Source organism: Xiphophorus maculatus, chromosome 11, assembly GCF_002775205.1.
Source record: "Xiphophorus maculatus strain JP 163 A chromosome 11, X_maculatus-5.0-male, whole genome shotgun sequence".
Taxonomy (NCBI): domain Eukaryota; kingdom Metazoa; phylum Chordata; class Actinopteri; order Cyprinodontiformes; family Poeciliidae; genus Xiphophorus; species Xiphophorus maculatus.
In genome coordinates, this window is record NC_036453.1 from 17,771,492 (window position 1) to 17,792,704 (window position 21,213).

The 21,213-nt window shown below is 39.1% G+C and overlaps 3 protein-coding genes across 4 annotated transcripts; 2 read left to right on the forward strand and 1 right to left on the reverse strand.

Annotated features, from left to right (window-relative positions):
* The first annotated feature begins 648 nt into the window (after positions 1–648).
* On the forward strand, positions 649–6,599 carry ddx52 (DExD-box helicase 52). The gene is made up of 15 exons (XM_023341689.1): positions 649–789; positions 971–1,202; positions 1,618–1,763; positions 1,888–2,073; positions 2,170–2,313; positions 3,311–3,422; positions 3,543–3,615; positions 3,690–3,893; positions 3,964–4,054; positions 4,130–4,252; positions 5,233–5,383; positions 5,559–5,634; positions 5,800–5,871; positions 5,999–6,271; positions 6,465–6,599. Exons 1-15 carry the CDS (start codon positions 703–705, stop codon positions 6,475–6,477), a joined length of 1,983 nt encoding a protein of 660 aa, XP_023197457.1. The 5' UTR covers positions 649–702; the 3' UTR covers positions 6,478–6,599.
* Positions 6,600–7,778: 1,179 nt separating this feature from the next.
* Positions 7,779–9,724, forward strand: rpl23a (ribosomal protein L23a). The gene is made up of 5 exons (XM_005805816.2): positions 7,779–7,857; positions 8,639–8,819; positions 9,035–9,211; positions 9,388–9,457; positions 9,665–9,724. Exons 1-5 carry the CDS (start codon positions 7,833–7,835, stop codon positions 9,677–9,679), a joined length of 468 nt encoding a protein of 155 aa, XP_005805873.1. The 5' UTR covers positions 7,779–7,832; the 3' UTR covers positions 9,680–9,724.
* Positions 9,725–10,345: 621 nt separating this feature from the next.
* birc2 (baculoviral IAP repeat containing 2) lies at positions 10,346–18,219 on the reverse strand. 2 transcript variants are annotated; one of them, XM_005805817.3, is made up of 14 exons: positions 18,186–18,219; positions 17,570–17,645; positions 15,410–16,202; positions 15,024–15,304; positions 14,606–14,908; positions 13,748–14,036; positions 13,198–13,297; positions 13,019–13,097; positions 12,883–12,931; positions 12,555–12,797; positions 12,364–12,462; positions 12,015–12,170; positions 11,208–11,249; positions 10,346–10,852 (listed from the first exon to the last, which is right to left on the reverse strand). In XM_005805817.3, exons 3-14 carry the CDS (start codon positions 15,501–15,503, stop codon positions 10,659–10,661), a joined length of 1,929 nt encoding a protein of 642 aa, XP_005805874.2. In that variant the 5' UTR covers positions 15,504–16,202; positions 17,570–17,645; positions 18,186–18,219; the 3' UTR covers positions 10,346–10,658. The 2 variants fall into 2 exon arrangements, with proteins under 2 accessions (XP_005805874.2, XP_023198193.1); XM_023342425.1 differs by having other exon boundaries at positions 11,976–12,170.
* Between the last annotated feature and the right edge of the window lie 2,994 nt (positions 18,220–21,213).

The following is a 21,213-nucleotide window of genomic DNA, read 5'->3' on the forward strand; positions in this document are numbered from 1 at the left end:
TCCAAGCTAAGTTTTGTGTTTTGATATGGTGCCTTTAATGGTGAAAAGTACAATGTACATCACTAAATGTCTTCTGGATTGTTGGGGTAAGTTGCTCTTAGAGGATAGTTTGATCATGGCAGGATTTTTTTTCAGGGAAAATAGTCTTTTCTCAATTGTACAAAGAGCTAACCCAGTTCTATCAAATTCTGATATTTTCTGCAGAATGTCAAATTTTTCAACACATTTTGCCGTCAGGATGCCACCAAAAGTCTGTATTTGCCCCACAATGTGGTAACACACAAACTAAGAGTTTTTGATGCCGATTCAATTACATGTACTTGTGTTTTATAGCTTGACATTTTTTAACTGTACTTTTTGTGTGTGTTGTATTTGTTGCTGCCTCTCAGGCCAGGATTCCCTTGAAAAAGAGGTTTTTAATCCCAATGGGTTTTTATCCTGGTTTTTATAAAGGTTAAATAAAAAAAATAAACATGTGTATTAATTGTTGCGTTTCATCTGATCAGTCTTCGCAGAAATCAATAATTAATTCAAAGTGCCACCATGAAAGAACCACAGCACAAATGTTTGACGTAAAACGTCTAAACCACGTGTGTAGTACCAGCAGTGGCCACCAGGGGGAAGAAGAGGCTGGAATGCGTATGAACCGGATGTTGATTGTCTTTGCGTGGATTTTTCGCAGACCACGCTGCTGCCACGGCAATGGACACATTTGAGCTGTTTAGGAAACTCGGAGCCGGGGCTAAATTTGACTTAAAGAGATTTGGTCAAGATGCTGCTCGGTTTAAGGTACTCTTGATAACAATTCTCGGCGGAAGTAGCAGCTAACACTAATAGTCGCTGCTATTGGCTAGCAGTGATAGCTGTTGCTTCTCTGGTTTCTCTTCCCTTTTGATGATTAGCTATGGTGTTATTATACAAGCCACCATGGTAACGGCAGAACCTGCATATGTTCTGACCCATTGTGTAGGTGGCCAGGTCTCAGGGCGGAGAAACGTCGCTGGATTCCCTGTCTGCGATCAACTACTTCGGCACAGGAGCAGCTAATGGAGCCCAGAGCTGGACCCAGAGAGCGACCCAGGATGAGGAGGGCATCGAAAGTGGAGATTCTGAAGTAGGAGGCAAAAGAAAACGCAAAGAGCGACCGGGAGAAGTGAGACACAAAAGCAAGAAGACGGAAAGCAGCCGGATGGTGGAGGACGGTAAAGGACGCAGAATCCATGCTTGTTTCTCAGGATTTTTTTTTTCTTACTGTTTTAAATTTTAGGAGTGGCAATATTCGGTAAACAAGAAATAGTTTTTAATTGTGAATTAAGGCATTTATACATACAGCTACAGAAGTACGTTTTTTTTTTTTTTTACCAGCTTTGTACTTCTAGAGATTAAAAGTTTTGTCCATTCTTCTTTGTAAAAGAGCTCAACGTCAACCATATTGGATGGAGAGCTTCTGTGAAGGACAGATACAGTTCTGTCTGTATCAAAAGTGTCCATCACTTTGACCGAGAGATCGGATTTTAAATGTGAAGTGATGCTTGTAGCAGTTTGCCTTACTGTAGGTACAAATTGTATTGTGTAAAGTTCATTTTTCAGAGTATAAGCTCTCTTCTTTGTTTTTAGCTCCAGCTAGTGGTGAACCACTGACTGAGACCCAGAGAGGCGGCATCACCTGGACCTCGTCCTTGGACAGAAAGATCCAAAACGTACAGAAGGACGGGACGGAGAAATTCTCGCTCAAGAGGCTGAAGCATCTTCATCAGGAAAAGGTCTCCTCTCACTGAAACCCCCAGAAAGAGATTTTTGTCTTCTTTTGTATAAATTGGATGCCCAGGAAAAGAACTCTACACTCCTTAAGGCTTTTTTTTCTTTCTTTCTGGGTTTGGCTTTAAGGTGAATCGCATTCGCGCGCAGCACCGTATAAACGTCCATGGCTGCGATGTGCCCGACCCGGTTTGCTCGTTTGAGGAGCTTCAGTCCGAGTATCATCTCAACCCGCGCGTTCTTCAGAACCTCAAGGATGCAGGACTGAACACGCCAACGCCGATACAGATGCAGGCCATACCGCTCATGATGCATGTGAGTTAAAATACTTTGCGATTGGCCAATCAGAGCACGGATCTCAGTTGTCTTTTTTATTTGAGATTATTTCCGCCAGTCTGGTTTCTCTTTTAGGCTCGGGAGCTGTTGGCGTGCGCTCCGACCGGATCTGGAAAGACTTTGGCCTTCTCTCTTCCGCTGCTCGCCCACCTGCAGCAGCCTGCAAACCTGGGCTTCAGGGCTCTGGTCATCTCTCCGACCAGAGAACTGGCCAGCCAGGTACACACACAGATTGTTTCTACCCCAGTCAGGATAAGAAAATTTACTGGATGATAAATTGTCTCTGAAATTATTGCGGTAAACAATAATATTGTTGTTTTGAGACCATTTTCAAGCATTATATTGATAATGGCACAATAATGCAAGTTCACTGTCTCAAAGACTAAGACACTTTAATTTTGTACAGAACACTCCACACTGAAACTGGAACATAGTTTATATATCCAAAATAACACAGAAACAAAGGCAATAAAAGGGAATAAAAACTACACACAACTGAAACCATGTTAAAAATGGATTATGAGCTCTGTAAATTAAATTAATGGAAAAAATCAAAATGGAAATGATTGAACTCATTTTAATTCATCATGTGAATAATGAATCAATTGCTTATCGCAACAGGCTTGTTTCAGACCTTATTTTTGTGTAATTCACCTCTTACTAGTGTCGACTGTGGCTTTATCAAATACCTATTATGATATCGATCAAGTATTGGTTGCAGTTAGCGCTCACAATGCTTTAGATACTGTACTTCACTTGTTGCAGAGGAAGAATATGCAGAAGTTTAAGTTTACTTGTTTAATAGTTTATTTTATCTTGTTGAATGTTAAACAGAAAGTAGCTTTATTAAATCTGAAGCAGAGCTTTAACTTCATCTTCCATCTAAGATTTCATTTTTAGGTTAAGATACAGTGAATCTTGTGGATCTTCTTGTGACCGATGGCTTAATGAGTTTCATTTGATCCTTTCTAGACTCTCCTCAAAACTATGGCTTTAACTGAAGGATACGAACACTGAGAAAATTCCTACGGGGGGCTCAAGTAGACTCAATGCTTAAATTGAACCAAAAGTAGCTTTAATAAAGTTTTAGTTTGAGTTTTAGTTTGCACATGTTGCCTGGTTATTGCGTCCTTTACTGTGGTGTTGTTACAGATGTGTGCTCTGTTCGTAGGTACTCTTTCCATGTTAGCACTCAGCTTTGTTGTGTTGTGTTCAGACCTACAGAGAACTGCTGCGCCTGTCAGACGGAGTCGGCTTTAGAGTTCACATCATCGATAAAGCTTCCCTGGCAGCGAAGAAGTACGGTCCACAGTCAAATAAAAAATATGGTGAGTGGTCGCAAATGTTGACTTTTATAAAAGATCTGTTTTATTGAGATCTTTCATTTTTGTTTCTTATTAAATGATGTGAATTTTTTAATGTTTTTTTTTTTTTTTTTTTTTGTGCAGACATACTCGTCAGCACTCCCAACAGACTGATCTACCTCCTCCATCAGGATCCTCCAGGAATCAACCTGAGCAGGTATTATTTATCACACTTCTCGTTTTGTTAATTTAACGTCTGTCTTCACTCCGGACACGTCTCTTGTTTCACAGTGTGGAGTGGCTGGTTGTGGACGAGTCCGATAAGCTTTTCGAGGACGGGAAGACGGGCTTCAGGGAGCAGCTGGCGACCATTTTCCTGGCATGTTCTAACGCCAAGGTGCGCAGGGCTTTCTTCAGCGCCACCTGCACGCCGGAAGTGGAAAAGTGGTGCCGCCTGAACCTCGACAACTTGGTTTCTGTCAACATCGGACACAGGTAGCACTCTGCCAGTAGAACTGAATACCTCTTTGTGTTTTAACATAATAATGCTGTAAAAAATGTTCAGAAATACAGCGGTGGAGACGGTGGAACAGGAGCTGCTGTTTGTCGGGGAGGAGAACGGGAAACTTGTGGCCATGAGGGACATCATCAAAAAAGTAAGGAGTGCTTTTTTTGTATTTTTGAACCTTTTTGTTGGTGGAGTGAAGCATGTTTTCCTCTTTGTGCTCCAGGGTTTCCTGCCTCCCATGCTGGTGTTCGTTCAGTCCATAGAGCGAGCGCGGGAGCTTTTCCACGAGTTGGTGTATGAAGGGATCAATGTTGACGTGATCCACGCTGAACGAACACAGCAGCAGGTAGAAAGAAACACACACCACACACACATTCTTACTGTCTAGCCATCTGTTATTCGATCCTTTCATTCTCAATTAGCTGCCCATCCATTCATCCACGAGCTTATCTATCTTTCCATCCTTCTCCTTAAATATTTGTTTTATTATTTTTACTCTTATTTTTTTTATTACGGTACTATAAATAGAAATGCTGCTCCTGGAAAGAAGTTGGCTTTTATTAAACAGGCTGCTGCAGGACTCCAGCGACATAAAGTAGTGTTACTTTACAGCTAGGCAGCAAACAATAACTGCATTTGATCATATTTTTAAAGATATTATTGTTTGATGCTCTCATGGATCTAAGAGTCAGTGAAAAATAGTAAAAGTAACAATTCAAGTATATTTTTGAGTTTTTCAGGCTGGTAAACATCATCATGAAGAATTGATTAGTGTGATAAATGAAAATACTATAAATACAATTGGGGGCGTGCCGTGGTGGCGTAGTGGTTAGCGCGACCCGTATTTGGAAGCCTTGAGTCCTCGACGCGGCCGTCGCGGGTTCGACTCCCGGACCCGACGACATTTGCCGCATGTCTTCCCCTCCTCTCCTTCCCCGTTTCCTGTCAGCCCACTGTCATATAAGGGACACTAGAGCCCACAAAAGACCCCCTGGAGGGGTAAAAAAAAAAATACAATTGAAAAAAATAATGCGATAGTTGATGGTACGATAATAGTGCATCGTTTCCGTATATCCATCTGTTTGTCAGTCCATTAGAATCAGCCTTCACCGTCATTGTACAGGAAAACAACGTTTCAGCCTGCATATCTGTCCTTGCATTTATCCATCTGTCCTTTAATCTGTTCATCTGTCCACCACTATCCGTCCATCAAAGTGAGCATTTGTATTTGGACATTGAGTCTGGAAAAGTTTAGAGTCTAACCAAGTAAACAGTGCAGGAAGCCCAGCATGGTTCATGGCGTCCTGACTGGCTGCTGCGTTTCAGAGGGACAACGTGGTGAACAGCTTTCGCTCCGGGAAGATTTGGGTGCTGATCTGCACGGCTCTGCTCGCCAGAGGAATCGACTTCAAAGGAGTGAACCTGGTGCTGAATTACGACTTCCCCACCAGCGCCGTGGAGTACATTCACAGAATCGGTGGGTTCATTGGAGGACTACTGTTTCAGCAATGTTTATTTATTTGACTTTGAGATTGTCTAAAGTAACCACGTTAGTCGAGGATTTTGTGGCAGTGTAAATTATGTAGAATTTATTAAATGCTTTTTCATTCTTGTGGGTTTTTTTTTCATGAATCTCTGTCTCTGTCCCTCAGGCCGTACGGGTAGAGCTGGACATCAAGGGAAGGCCATCACCTTCTTTACAGAAAATGACAAACCGTTGTTGCGCAGGTACAAAATAAACCGATTAGGTTCGAATAACCAGGAGGGAAAGCTTGAGTTAGATGTCGTGTACATTCTGTAACCTAAGCTGTTATGGAGGATTGGCAAGATAAAGGCTCTTTTCCCTTTTTTCTTTTCTTTTCTAACATCTACATGTTTTCCTCATCTGAACAGCATTGCTAATGTTATAAAACAAGCTGGGTGCCCTGTGCCGGACTACATGATTGGCTTCAAAAAGATCCACAGGTAAGTGAGATTAGTGATTATAACCAAGTCACGCTGTATATCAATTACACAAAGTACTGCCTGCAGGGAACCCCTTCCTGTTTTAAGTTTTGATCATCATACTTTGGATATTTTGTTTTTCTTTCAGCAAAGTAAAGCGAAGACTTGAGAAGAAACCTCCCAGTAGGAGCACCATTTGCACAACCCCTCGCTTCCTCATGAAGAAGAAAGTCAAAGCTGAGAAAAAAGAACAAAAGAAAGGGTCAAACAGCAAACAGAAAGGAGAAAACGGGCCTCAGACAGCGCAACAGCAGGGCAGGAAGAAGAAGACAAAAGTTCAAAAAGCAGGACAGAAAAAAGGAAAACCTAAAGCAGCAGCTCAGAAAGGAGGATCAAAATTAGCAGGAGCCAAGTTACAAGAGTAAGCACGGGCTTCACCGGTTGCTTGTTGAAGAGTAGTTCATGAACACCTTAGAGTTTAAATAAATTAATCACTTTCACCAAAAATGCGTATAGGAAAACATTAAATGACTTGTGAATAATATTGAAACTTCAGGACTAACTATAGAAGAGGTACATGTAACAATAATGTTCTTTGTCTTTTTTTAAATCAGGAAAAACGGATGAAAAATTTACAAGAGGACGGTGGTTCGGTGTTGTAGTGGACTTTATTTTCATAAACATTCTGTTGAATGGTTTCACAGTTATGGATTTTATAAACAGAATAAAGAAAAACCTTTTATACTTTGTCATTTTGCAGCCTTTTGTTTGTTCATCCATTTTGTCATTAAAAACCTGTCTTATCAACATTATCAGGAATTGCACTGTTTGGTGTTTGTGCTTACAGATTGTTGCAATAAATTAGAATATCATTGAAAATTTCATTTATGTCAGTGACTGACTTCAAAAAGTGAAATCTATAGATTACAAAGAGTAATATGCTCACAACTTTTCTATGACTTTAGATTATTATGGTTTACAGATAAGTAAAACTTTTAATAAGGTTACAAGTGCTGTTGCTGAAAAGCTGGTTGTTTAGAGTGGCACATCAATCTATATTCCAGGAAGGTTAAGTGGAAGGAAAAAGTGTGTCAGAAAAATTTGCATAAGCAAAAGAACCATGGGAAGGTTATGAAGCAAAGCCCACGGTGAACCTTTTTTGAGAAATAAATAAAAGATGTCTTATGTTAAACAAGGAGGGCTGAAAGGATGGTGGCAATTAGAGTTGGAAGTAAGGCTGGAATGAGATTTGGAATTAGTGTTGGAAGGAGGATTAGATGGAGGATTGAATGGAAAATTGAAAGGAGGGTTCCCTCCAATCCTCCTTCTAACCCTCTTTCCAAATTTAATTTCAACTCTTCCTTTTGGTTTCTGGAGGTCATTTAATTCTTTATTTTGGATTTTGCTTGTTGTTTTGCTCAGTCATTTTATGCCCAGTTCTTAGAATGAAAGCACAGTGTGCAGCATATGTGTGTGCTTAAGAAAATGAGTGAGAATAATTTAAATCCAAGGAAGAAGTATTAGGTTTGTATCAATTCAACTAAAGAAATGGGAAAAATGTGACGGGCTGCTTTAACAAAGTGCCTGGCTGACTGTCACAGATTGATCATCTCCATGACAGGCCGCATTGATGCTGTGATTAGTGTAGAAGGAGCCCTGATCATGTGTTGAGAGCTTATACTGAACATGCGAACAGGTCTAATTTAAAAAAAAAAAAATTATTCGTAGTATGACATATTCAAAAGTTTGAGAAAGTACATTTTTGAGTTTCTATTTGCTGTAAGCCATAATAAAGTTTTAGTAATTCAATTTAATTACAGAAATAAATTTACCTCTCTAAATTCTAATTTTTTGAGACAGGCACCTGCACGTGATAAAAGAGGGCGCTACCATTAGCTCACTTTGTGATATCGCGACAATGCTGCGAGATCTCGCCCTTGCATTATACTGTAGGAAACCCCACCTGTTCTTCCTTTCTCAACATGGCACCGAAGGCGAAGAAGGAAGGTTTGTGAATCCTAAAATTGTGAATGAATAAATCGCACATTTTGTGATTATAACGGGTCCAACAGTAAACACAGACGATTCGCTTGAAAGTATATATTAGCGTCGCTATACAAGATCTAGTTTCACAGTTGCCAACTTGTTAAATATGGTTGTGATTTACATTGAGAATGTGATAGAGGGATTGTTGCTAAGCTAACATGAGCGCTGATGTTGCCGACAAAACGTGGTCTACTTGGTCATTAATTTAACTTCTTTTGCCGACTCTGTGATGGATTTGGTGTTAAAAAATGGTTTCTGACAATATATTGCTAACCATTTGTTTAAACATCAGTCATGTTTTGCTGTTAGCATGAAATTTAGCAACATGAGCGTCTTGAGTGTGGAAATGCTAAACAGTCGGACGGCCGTCAACATTTTCTTCAAGGCGTGAAACGACCCAGTGTGGTTTGAGGGGTTTTAGTTGAATCTTGGGAGAATTCATCATTTGAACTCAATTACGAAATCTAGCATCCATGTTGATGTGCACATTTTTGTAGCTGTATGACTTAAAATGAAGACTGGAAATTATACCTTTTGTGATTGAGAGGCATATGAAGGTTAACTTGTTTGATTCTGATGTTTTTGACACTTTTATCCTGAGGAGGAAAGTTTTGATCAGACAAATTTTGTAGCCGAAATCTTATAAACTGTAAATATATTAAGGAGCAAGACTCAAGGTCCAAGTTCTGGCTAGCACTGTTCGCCATCCAGTGTTTTAACTTGACTATTTTTTTTTTTTTAGCTGTCCCTGCCAAAACAGAGGCCAAGTCAAAGGCTCTGAAGGCAAAAAAAGCTGTGCTTAAAGGCGTACACAGCCAGAGGAAGAAGAAAATCAGGACTTCTCCCACCTTCCGTCGCCCTAAAACCCTCCGTCTCCGCAGACAGCCCAAGTACCCTCGCAAGAGTGCTCCTCGCAGGAACAAGTAAGTTTTTAGACCTCCAGCGATGAAAAGGCCAACAAAAACACGGTGCACATGATGGTAAATGCGATCAAAGTATGAAAAAATCATGAGTCCAATTTTATTAACTACTGATGCACCTCAGTTAATGTGCTATTTTAGTTTAGTCTGTTTTGTTTTGAAGCTTTGTCTACTTGAAATAATCTAATGTTGAATGTATTTTTAAAATAATCTTCCAGGCTGGATCACTATGCCATCATCAAGTTCCCCTTGACAACAGAGTCTGCGATGAAAAAGATTGAGGACAACAACACTCTTGTATTCATTGTGGACGTCAAGGCAAACAAACATCAGATCAAACACGCTGTTAAGAAGCTGTATGACATCGATGTCGCCAAAGTCAACACACTCATCAGGTAAGACAGCCTGGTCCAGGCTGTGCTTTTGGTTTCCATGATGAAATATTGCATATATATATATGCACTCTGCTCTTTAATATAGAACCCAACATGGGTCATATATGATTCCAAATAACTGTAAAATGACTTTCATGGACTACTTTTGCTTATGTTTACTCGCATTATTTGTTCAGGCCTGATGGCGAGAAGAAGGCCTACGTTCGGCTTGCGCCAGATTATGATGCATTGGATGTTGCAAACAAGGTGAGTTTTATTCCAGCAGACCGATGCTGTAATGTTCTATTTCATAGATCTCTGTATTTTGTAACTCTGCGCATGTGATGTAAACATTATTTTGATCTGAATGTCTGTGATGCATTCAAAGGAACCACTGATGCCAGATGCTGCAGTATTAGATTAACTACTTTCAATGAGCTTTATGTAATTCATGCATTTTTCTTTTTTTTGTAGATTGGCATCATCTAAACTGGCTGAATATAAGTGGAAGAATAAATATTTGTAAAAACTAAATTTGTGTCTTTGTATGCTTTAAGAGACGTCACCAAACCTTTTGTATGTATATTACACACTTGCCATCATTGATTGGTAGGAAACTAAAGTTTTATGTTCTGGTATTTACACCTAGGGATTGGCAAATTGTGAGACTTTTATAATGAAATTTTAATGCTATTACATGTTTTCTGCACTTCTGTTTATGTAGGCGTAGGCAATATGTTGAAAGATGAGAACATGATTAAAATGTCTTAAAGCAGAGATCATGGTATCTAAGTAGATTCATAAAATAACTTCTGCAGCAAGAGTGTTTTTTTATTGTAATTTTAGACAAAAAAGTTTGAAAACTGTAAGTACATTTTTTGTTGCAAGTTTCTCAAAACTTCCTAGTTATGTTATATTAATTTGAAGTTACTAAGCTAACTTCAGCTGTTTTCATGAGCCCATATTTTAAATGAACTCCCAAAAATGTAATATAATCTATAAATATCTAAACATGCCACAAATATTTAGAGATTTGTGGCATGTAAATGGTTTCCAAACTCTAGTGGAAACAGTTTATAGATTTTCAAAAACCTAAAATAAAAAATGTGATGGATTTAAATCGTATCCTTGCACAAATGACACATTTACATCACCTTTTGAGTTTTACTGGTTTAATATAATAAAAAACATTGTTACAGTAATACAGTGGATTTTTAAAGAAATTATGGGTTTTAATTACATATAAGGTTATTATTGCACTGATTGAAGATTGGATATTGCACATTCTGATACAAGAAAAAAAGTGACTACTTTCAGACTGAACTGACGAATGATTCACATCTTGATGAGTAAACCTTTTGGGTTTATTTCAGTTTACATGAAATGGCCACAAAATGGCTAAAAGTAAAGCCTTTCCTTTTACATTTTTACAACACATTTTGCTTTAAGTTCTCGGCACCATGTTGCCTCATGACAGAAAGGTTCGAACTGTGCCTTTAACAAGGCCTCTGCAGATTGGGCACTTCCGCAGGGATGGTGCGCACTCCTTGCACACTACTAGGTGACCACATGGGATGAAGACGATGTTGACCTCTTTGTCCATACAAACTTTGCAGGTACGCTCCTCCTGCAGGCGCCGCAGCTGCTCCTCCATTGGTAGGTCTGTGGAGTCGGACAGAACATTTCAGTCAATTATGCTCATAAGAACCTGAATCTATCTTCACAAAAACTAAACCCCGTACAAATACAGTTGCACCACCTAGTGTTAACATCGTGTAGTGACAGTACATTTGTTATGTCTAAAGGAATCAAACTTTGGTAGTCGGAGTTCTTTGCAGTTTTAATAAAATGTAAGATGTTTTAAACAAATACAAAATGTACTTTTCTGTGAAATTCAATACAAAAACTGACAAATCACAAGTGTTGAAAAAACCTCAATACAACCTTAACACAACCTCTGCTATAAGATAATTTTCCTTGTAGAAATGTTACAATCTGAGGAAGAAATCTTTATTACCTGAAAGATCTTGGCTTGGTGAAGAAGCTTCATTCGACTGAGCTAAAAGGGGGAAACAAAACGTGTCAAAGTCAGGCTTTGATTTAAAAACAAAAAGAACGATGTGCTTTCAGAGTAAAATCTTGACTGAGTTTCATCTTACTACAGTCCATTTAAGATTTTTCTAGCAAGTTTTACAACTGACGTTGACCTCTGATTCCTTTTAAAAATCTGTGTGAATAAATGTTCCCCAAATTTTTCTTCACTGCATTTCTGTTACATTTTCCAGAAAAGTTAAGATTTTAGTTTTTTAATCATTATTTATTCTCTCTCTCTCTCTCTCTATATATATATATATATATAAAATATAAAAATATTTGGACGCCCAGAAATCATTTGATTTTCTTTTATTTTGTCCAAATATTTTACGACTAGATATCTCTAATCTGGATTATTCTACATTAATGACATCTATTTGAAGCACAGTGTGCGATTCATTAATTCAAATGCGATGTTGTGTTGAGCATTTAAACCAGTTTGAAATCCAGTGGATCATTTAGAATTTCTATCTAAACACTGAAGCTGTGAAAAGACCATTTTTTGAATCAATGTGGCATTTATACGTGTTGTTCTTTAAATTAATTCAAAACCTAACGCAATGGCTTTGTGCAAACAAAACATAATAAACATCATACAAATACAGAAACTCTTTACCGTTGCAGAAAATCAACATTTCTATAAAATCAAAGCGTGTTCAAAGTTGAAAAATGATACAGCTAAAGTCCATACTTCTCAGGTCTGTGTTGGTGTCCTGTGGTGATGTCATACCCATGAGGTCTCTGAGCAGGTGGACGTCGTTTTTCTGGATCCAGTTGCGGAACACCTCGGCAGCAGCGTTTCCTTTGTTGAGGACGAGCTCGATCAGCCTGGCAGTTTGCTGCTGGGCAGAGGTCTGGGCCAGGAGGCCGCTGTAATCCTCAGCAGCTGCAGGTGAACAGAGACCAGTCAAAAAAGTAAAACTTACAGGAAACCAGCAGAAGGTTCAGCTAAATTCACAAAATCTTTCCAATATGACAGCTGCTCAATGTGGATTAATATTAATCCTAATAGTTGATTCCTATAGTCTTAAAGACCTGGTAGCCTATATTGAATTAGATAAACAAAAGGTTTATCGTACATAACACATTTTGCTCTCTTAAGTGCTCCAACACCGGCTCCACACTCTTCAGACGCTGGGCCAATGCCGCCTGATGCCTCTTCACAAACGTAAAACCATCTAAAACGACAAAAGATTAAAAACCATTATCAAATTTTCGTTCAACAGCACGGAAGCAGCACATTTCTCAATTATTTCCTCAGAGCTAGCACCTGATGCCATCGCCTCTGCTAGCATCTCCCGCTCCTCCTCCCTCTTCTGGTCTTCAGCGCTGAGCAGATCTGAGACCAGCTCCTGGACGGTCCGGTAGTTCTCGCCGCTCGTCAGGATCTTGCTCTGCACCGTTTGCTTGACGAGGCTGCGGTCGAAGCCCATCTCTAGAGCAGATTTGATCACAGGCGTGTTCATCATGACGGCATCTTCCGACCGCTCCTCTCCTGGACCCAGATGTACCACTGATGGGGGGGGGGAGAAATATCATGAACACTTTAAGCCTCTGTTATGGTAATATTTTTTAACTTCATATGGGTTTAAACTCACCTGGTGGATCCACAAACTCTCTGGAGCTGGTGTCTCCTGTTGTTAGGAGCTTTTGGAGATAAAAATGGAGCATTTTAAATAACCTGGAGCAGCTTTTCAACAGCAAGTAAAATCCAAAATGATTCTCTGAGCTAACCTGCTCAAACAGGCGAGGGAATCGAGCCTGAATCTGGTGGACGAAGTCTTGTCCCTTCTCCTGAAGCAAATATTCACACCTGCAAAAAAACAACCAGGAAATTATGCTCAACAATCAGAGCAGTTTTATAAATAAATAATAATAATTAAAAAAAAGAGATCGGAAAAGGCTAAATTTACCGAGGAAACCATTTAGCATGTTCTACCCATGGATCATCCCCAGATTCCCAGCACCGCAGGCCTCCATCACAACAGAAACACTTGACATCATCGTTTCTCCCTGAAGGGAGACACAGTTAAACACACTCAGTGTAGCATGTGGTTTTAGGGGAATTTCAGGGGGCTTAGGGAGGTCAACAGATGATGACAACATCTCAAAACGTGCCAATCGTCTTTCTCGTTTTCTCTGGGGGGGGAATTTAAATGATCATAAGACTTGTTTGAGTTCTGGTACAATCATACCATAAATTCAGGCTATATGGAATTTCCAAGTGAAATAAAATGAAACTCTGCATTCAAAGCTGTTGTATAAAATTCCCTACTCCCTCTTTTGGGGTAATTTTTATGACATGAAACATTTTGTCCCTTTACAGAATTAATAAACACAAACAAGATTATTAGTAAAACTGCAGTTCCTAATTCCTGTTTACTTAAAGTTTAGCCACTGGATGAGGAAACAATCACAAGACGAGCCATCTAATAATAAACAGTAATAGTGTGCTGTCCTTACCCACGTAGTAGAAGCCAGCCTTGGCCAGCTGTTCGGGTCGGACTGGAATACGAGACGGCCAGTTGACGAAGGTGAGAAGCCGTTCATCGCTCTGCTGCATGGAAGGGTTGGACACACTGGTGAGGACTGGGGCTCCGGCTGGCACCTGGGATGTTGTTGCTAAAGATACGGTTCCCGCGGCACTGGACAGCGACACATTATCGGCTCGGTCCCCCCGGACGAAGCGACAGTTTGGATAATGGCGCTGGTGCTCGGATACAGCCCGGTCACCTGGTTCCCAGTTGTTCAGCTGCAAAACAAGACAAACTCTGGTCAAAGGTCACCGACAATTCACAAGAGACTTGAGTCATGTTTTTTTGTGGAAAGGAAAAGAAAAAAACACGTCTCTTAGAAAATATCATAAAGAGAAAAGCATGAATTTCTTAAAAATTGATTCTGATTATATTGTTTTATTTCAATCTATAAAGTCATGATTACAGTCATTTGCAGAAATGTAACATAAACAACCTTAAAAATGTAAATGCCAAATTTTACTCCTCAAATTTGGTACCTAGTTTTGCAAAATAAGTTTTACTTTTTTATAAATGCTTTAACTATGTCACTGAAACTGTAAACCCACATGTACTTTTGTGGTCTATACTTAATTTAATATTTCCAATTACATGAAGAAAAAATGAATAAACGAAGACAGATAAATCCCAGAACTGAATCTGGCAAGACCTGAAATCCTGAAATAGGAAACGCATCGTTAATATTACCTCCAAAAGCTTACATAGTATCTGTCTGCATCTTGTTTACAGATGCAGAGAGAATAAAAACATGGCATTAAAAAGGTCAATAACTCCGTTAGATGCCCACCTGTCCGCCGCAGCTGAAGCAGGCCACCCTGTCACCTTGGCCCAGGTAGTAGAAGCCCGCCTTGGCCAGCTCTGTGGGGGTGATGATGGAAAGCGTCCAGGAGTGGAAGGAGTCCAGACGGTCCTGCTCCCTGCGCATGCTTGGGTTGTGGCACGTCGGTCTCTGATGGGACATGTCCTCTACACCCCGAGAGCTCAGGGGACTGGAGGGCGGCAGAGCAGAGAAGGCCGTGTTCAAGAAACCAACGGGATCCTCGACTTGGCTTACTGACGGGTTGGGAGCAGCCGGACCGGGACCAGGAAGCTGGAGGAGAAAGAGAAAGAGAATGACGGGAGTTTAAAACAACATCCGCTTTCTCAGCCGACTTCTCTCTCGTATGAATCATGTCCTCTTTTGAGTAGACAATCTTTGATCTTACCGGTAGAGCTGGGGCGATGCGAAGTGGGGAGAAAGCAGAGTGGGAGGAAGAGAGAAGGTTGGTGGTGGATGGGAGGCTCTGAATGAAGGAGCAGGAAGGCGAGAGCTGTCTGTGTTTCTCTGTCGGACAGTCCCCAGCCTGCCAGCCCTCGGCCGTCACGTTACACCTGAAGCACTGTACCCGGTCGCCCACGCCGGTGTAGAACCAGCCTGCCCTCGCCAGGCTTCGCTCTGTGACAGGGGAAGCTGGGAAGCGGGCGAACGTAGATATGCGATAGAGCTCTGGGGGAAATAAACAACAGCATAGTGTTACTTTAGATGGAGAGCAGCAGGAAACGAATGAAGATAAATTTGAGTTAATGTGTCAAAGGAAAGGTCTAAAAATACCTGAAGAGTTGTCGTATTGTAGGTCAGGTGGTGGCCCATTACGGCACAGGCCCATCAAAAACGGGTTGTTTTTTAGCTGAACAAGAGTTTCCATTTTTGAATTTTTTTTTATATTAATAGTAAGGGGGGAAAAAAAGAGATGTCCCTTCGAGGGAGAGGGGTTTGAAAAAAAAAAACCCAAGGTCCTTCATTCAAACACACCCACACTCAAGTCACACACACACAGAGAAACTGAGAACACCAACACAGCTAATTAAACCAAAGACAAGACGGGACACTTAAGAGCGAAAATGAAGGCAAGTCGCGCATAAAACTTAAGAGCTCATATTCTCGGCTTATTTTTTACCTCTAGCCAACAGGAAGCACAAAAGACAAAGCGCAAAACCTGTCAGAAACAGTGCAAGTAAATATGCAATTAAACAAAACACTGCGGTGAATCAAGCCCAGCCTGAATTTTATTACTATGAGTCTGATTCTGTTACAGATCAACCAGGATCAGTATACACCCTGCTGTTCTCCACCTTTACCACAGACATATTCAACCCTTGAAACTTCTGTGTAAGCTTAAGGATAAACATTAAAATAAATTAAAAACAAACAAACAAAAAAAACCTCAAGCATGCACACATACAGACCTGGGAATATGTGCTTTCAAACCCCTCTCCCCGTTTGGGGCATCCCTTTTCTGGGTGTCTAGGCTTCCATAATTGAAGGATAAATATCTAATTAAAAAATATTTTTAATCTTTTAGAGTATAATGAAGTTCCCCCTCTGAGTTGTTTTCTGGTGGAACCTGCAGAGACAAAAGGCGAGAGATAAACAAAAACATACTTGAAATACCTAATTATTTTGAATTATCACCTTGTAATAATCAGTTCTGGCTGAACACTGTCATATGACACAGATGTCTGACACTTTGTGAACTGTCTATGCTTGGCAAATAGACGTACCAACAGGTTTTAAAAAGTTCACCTTCAAATCTACAAAGTTTTCAGTGTGATGGACTGGAATTTCCTCAAGCAGTTTGGAGTGGTTACAGTTTTCCTACACATCGTTTTTTGTATTTGTTTTTAGTTTGAAGTGATCATTTGATGCATTGTCTTTGTCCTAATTATACACATTCACTCTGTGTTGTTACATCCTGCGGAAATGTATTTTTAGTGAGAATTGTATTCCCACCAACAAACTCGACTCTACATTATTAACTGGGCTTTATGATTTACTATCTCATAAAGCGGCGCACTGCTATTTATACGTCTCTTTCCATCAATATAGTTCAATATAATTTGCTTGTTTTATCTAGAAATGAATCATACTGTGTGGTGTTGATCTCTCTGTGCGACTTATCCTAATCAAACTACTTTTTAAATTCATTTTATACGTATAAAAATGTACGCCAATGTTAGTGAGACGACGTCATATATTTTAATTGGGGGGTTTTCAGTTATACAAGATGGTAGGTTAGAATTGTGTTGTGCAAGAATGAAAGAAGTGTAAAATATATATTAAAATCTATTTTATTATCTGGAAATAATTAGTTGGTTAATGACCCCACTAAAGTAATTACAGCTAGGTGTATGCGGAAAAACAGGTGGAAAGTCCCTGGCTTAACAAAGGGACGCCGTCTCCCTCCCATACCAAACCTACGTTTTGATTAACAACAGCTGTTTAACCTTTACAATATGCAAGGGGAAATAACCACATTGCAAGCAAAAAATAAAAAAATAAGGGAGCCTCCATTTCCTCTAAAGCTTTCTCGTTTGAATATTGTTGCGGGTACATTAGCTTTATTGTGTTACATTTTTACCAAACGCTTGCCAGCCAGCGTTGTGGCGTTTCATTTCTAGCCCAATGGATGAGTAAATGCAAACCGAATCTGTGTTTTGAATCAACATCTAATTGAGAATAATGACGCAGCAAAAAAAAAAAAAAAAAAAAAAAAAAAACCTCAAACGTTCCTTTAGCAGCTCTACAGCCGTTAGCTCGCTAATGCTAACCTCCGCTAATGCTAATAAAAACAAGGATTCAGTCCGCTCCACAACTCACTGTTCTGTGTCACAGTGGACAATTTACTCAGACTATTGTCTGCTGTAAAAGGCTCCATTACGAAAAACAAAACCACACCAACAGCGGCCCTTTTCCATTTTATGCAACACTCACCAGCTTAGCTGCAGACGGGCTGTAGCTCGGAAAGTCCCTAACGTTCCGATCCAATGACGTCACCTTCCGGTTGCAGCTTAAAGAGCAAAAATGAAAACAGCCATTAAAGGAATGAATGAATAAATGAATGAATGACTGTTTGAGTCGCTCCTGGCAACCCCTGGGAAATCACACAAGTTAAAAGAAAAGTTAGCGTGACTAGAATTGAAATACATCAGTATCAGACTTTTGGTCAAATCTCTAGTTTGCTTTAACTAGAGATTTAACCAGAGAACCATGTTGCTAAAAAAAAAAACCGTTGATGTATAAATACAACCTTAGTCACCAAAAAAATCCAGATAAACCAGTCCACAAAAAAAGCACCAATTAACTTGTATTCACAAACTTTGTCTAGTATAAATCAAATAAAAATAAAATGGACAAGACAATACTTAATAGCAACCAATATAAGCAATATTTTTAAATTCAGCTGAGTTCAATTTAACTTAATTTATAAATCCCAGAAGAATTTTAGATCATTTATCTATAGATCAATTAATGACGTCACTGACCAGTCCGAATTTTAAAGTAATTGCAGTCAAAATGACAAATATTTCACAAAGACAAAGTTACTTACATCTGCTCGGTGCTCGCTGTACTTTGGAACAAAAGTAGATTTGAATTTTTACGTGTCTTTTTACCCTTGATCGCCACGCCCCCAATGTCAAAGAAGGAAAGCGAAACACGCCTCTGGAGAAACGTAATTACTTACTTAGCTTATACCAAGCGTGTGATTTATTGACCTTGCGGTGAGTTGAGCTGAGTTTTGATATCAGGATTGGTGAGAAACCACTGACATTTCCCACTTCACATTTTGACTTTTTGGGGACTTCCTGTCTGTTTTCCCTCCGTCACCGCCCTGAACTGCAGGCTGCAGTCAGTGGTTTATCCACAGTTTAACCAGTTAAAATGTTTGACGTAAAACAATAGTACTATCACAGTATTCAGTACGACATATAAACAATAAATCTATGCCTGTCAGAAATATTAAGCAACAAAAGTGGTTGCCAGAGTAAATACGTAAGGACATTGAACTACATATCACCATTTACAGATAAAAATCACAAAGAATGATCAGGACAAAAACTGATTTAAAAAAAATATAATTATACAGACAATTTGAAAAAGCATGTCTTCGCTTGCTTTTTTAAAGATGAATCCAGACTTTAAGACGACATAAAAACAAAAAATGAGCGACCCACTCAAGTTTAGGTTGTGACCCTAACAGTAGATTTGATTATTCAGTAGAAGAAGATTGACCAAGCAAATTACAGCCAAAGTCAGGATTTTAAAGGAAATTCTAAAATAGCCATAAGAAGCAAAGCAGGAGCAATGTGAGCGTTTCTGTCTGATCAGTCATCCCAAACAGAAATGTTTCGTAATTCAAAAATATTTAATAAAATGTGGACACCCATCCCAGATAAGCTGTTTCGAGTGATTTTCAAGAGTCATTGAAAAATAAGTGTTTTTAACAGCAATTAGGCGCTATTAACAACAGCACCTAAATTCACCTAAATTCCTCCAGTCTGACCTTTTTGCAAAAAATGTCACGTAACCAATTAGTTGTCAGTGCAGAACAACCAGGCTCTCCGGGGCAAAAACCTCCTGACCCTTCATCTTCTCAAAGTTCAAACTAGTTCTTTAATTAGTTTGGGATTTATTTTTTGGGAAATTACGTTATTTAAACAGTTTGAAGAACTCCGAGTCCTTGAAGGAGTCGAATAGCTATGCATAAATGTCATCAAGATAACAGAGATAAGAAACTCAATGAAGAAAAACGTTGAGTACCACGCATGTCTGATCAGTGGACACTGACAGGATGTGGTTGATATAAACACAGCAATCCTCCTAAAACACCGTGACTCCACAGAAACCATTTGTCACTCATGAACACGTGACACCAAGAAGGGAGTTCATGAAGCTGCACCCGATTGATCATGAGGCGTAATTCCTGTTCTGATGAAACAGAACCTTCAGAGCACATGTCACAACGTGTAAAACCACACAATGCAAATGAAGTCATCAATAGGTTATCTAGTCTGCCACGATGGTAGGCTCATGATGTGGAAAGTTCAATGTCTACTACAGAAGAACGAGGAGTTAGCTCACTTAAAAATCACACACACAGTTGAGCTACTAAATATAGAAGAGTGTTGAGAATGACAACAGTAATGACATAAATCCAAGCGAGAAAGAAACAAGAGTATGATTCAGGAAAACTCCACGGACCAAAACCAGCAAGATTTGATCGGCTGGGTATTTTTGTGGGCTGGGGGTTCAGTTCAAATCCAGAACTTAAAATATTTATGCTAAGATGAACTGGGAAATTGAAAGAGGGAAAATTCCAATGTATGTGGGCTGAAAAAAAAAAAAAGTAATTCAATTTTTAAAAATTAAATAATAATTTTTTTAATTTAAATTAAATTTTCCCCTTGGTCTTTTTATTTTCCAAATACAAGGGACATAAAAACAAAATACTATGGAAAGCAGAGATGCTTTAATGCTCTGACTTTTCAGGAAGAACATATAAATCCTAATTCAGCTACAGGTAGATACACATCTGTGTGTTGTTTGGTCGTATGAACAGAACAGGAAGCAAAATATCCAGGTGTAATTTAAAAGTTTATTAAACAGAAACTTCTTTAATTTGATTATAATTAATTAATCATGCATAAACAAGTAAAAAAAAAAAACAACAAACAAACCTCAAAACTCTTTGTAAATAGTACAATAAATGTTATTATATGCAACATACAGAACATAGCAAGTGTCATGCATGCCAAGATAAATAATAGACTTGGTAGTGTGTTTGATGATGTGCAATAAATCACTTGTTAAGCTGTTCGGCACTTTAAATGAGAGCTACTAAAACAAGACCGGCTGCTTATGTGGGATTTTCAGAATGAAGTCTATAGCACTGCACATACATTAAACGAAGAAGTCGGTTAGGAACCAATGGTCTTATCTGGTCATTTATAGCTTAATACTCAGATCAACTCTAAACACGCTGCAGAAACAACCAAGCAGATAAAAACCGATATAATTTTCACATGGCTTGACTTAGCAAGGGGAATAAAAAAGACTCCCTCATATACCGACGCTTGGACCTGACGTCTGCAGTTTGAGTAAAATATTCTAAAAATGCAGCATTTCAAATTGTATGTCACCTTTACCAGGAATCCCAACTTCTTTAAGGTGTTTAAAAAACAAAACAAAAAACAACTATTCTTACCAATATTTGTTAGCTACATGTTTTGGATTGATATTGGCTGAATAGTAAAAACATACGGTCAGGAGTAAAATCATAATTGATCTCATGTTTAGAATAAGGAAAAAGGAAAAATTCATCAAATTGACCCCTGCAGTCACCTGCATGATCGAACAAACCGTTGCATCTTAATGGCATAATTTTATCTCCACTATAAGCTTGTATGGCTAGCTTAAACCTCAACACTAATCATGGGATAAAGCATTCTTTAAAAATGAAGATCTGATGGTATTACAAAAATGTACGGCATCAACTTAATGTTTCAAAACACTTCAAAAGGGTCCTTTAATTCTAAATGTATTTACACAAGTAAGAGTCACACAAACAATCAATCCAA

Bases quoted from the DNA above. Each gene is read 5' to 3' on its own strand.
- ddx52 (XM_023341689.1), top strand. From the start codon at position 703: ATGGACACATTTGAGCTGTTTAGGAAACTCGGAGCCGGGGCTAAATTT. The intron at 1,203-1,617 runs GTAAAGGACGCA...CTTTGTTTTTAG, and splicing joins CAGCCGGATGGTGGAGGACG to CTCCAGCTAGTGGTGAACCA. The intron at 5,384-5,558 runs GTGGGTTCATTG...TCTGTCCCTCAG, and splicing joins GGAGTACATTCACAGAATCG to GCCGTACGGGTAGAGCTGGA.
- birc2 (XM_023342425.1), bottom strand. From the start codon at position 15,503: ATGGAAACTCTTGTTCAGCTAAAAAACAACCCGTTTTTGATGGGCCTG. The intron at 15,305-15,409 runs GTATTTTTAGAC...TATTTCCCCCAG, and splicing joins ACAATACGACAACTCTTCAG to AGCTCTATCGCATATCTACG. The intron at 12,932-13,018 runs GTTAGCTCAGAG...TATCTCCAAAAG, and splicing joins TCCCTCGCCTGTTTGAGCAG to CTCCTAACAACAGGAGACAC.
- rpl23a (XM_005805816.2), top strand. From the start codon at position 7,833: ATGGCACCGAAGGCGAAGAAGGAAG. The intron at 7,858-8,638 runs GTTTGTGAATCC...TTTTTTTTTTAG, and splicing joins ACCGAAGGCGAAGAAGGAAG to CTGTCCCTGCCAAAACAGAG. The intron at 8,820-9,034 runs GTAAGTTTTTAG...ATAATCTTCCAG, and splicing joins AGTGCTCCTCGCAGGAACAA to GCTGGATCACTATGCCATCA.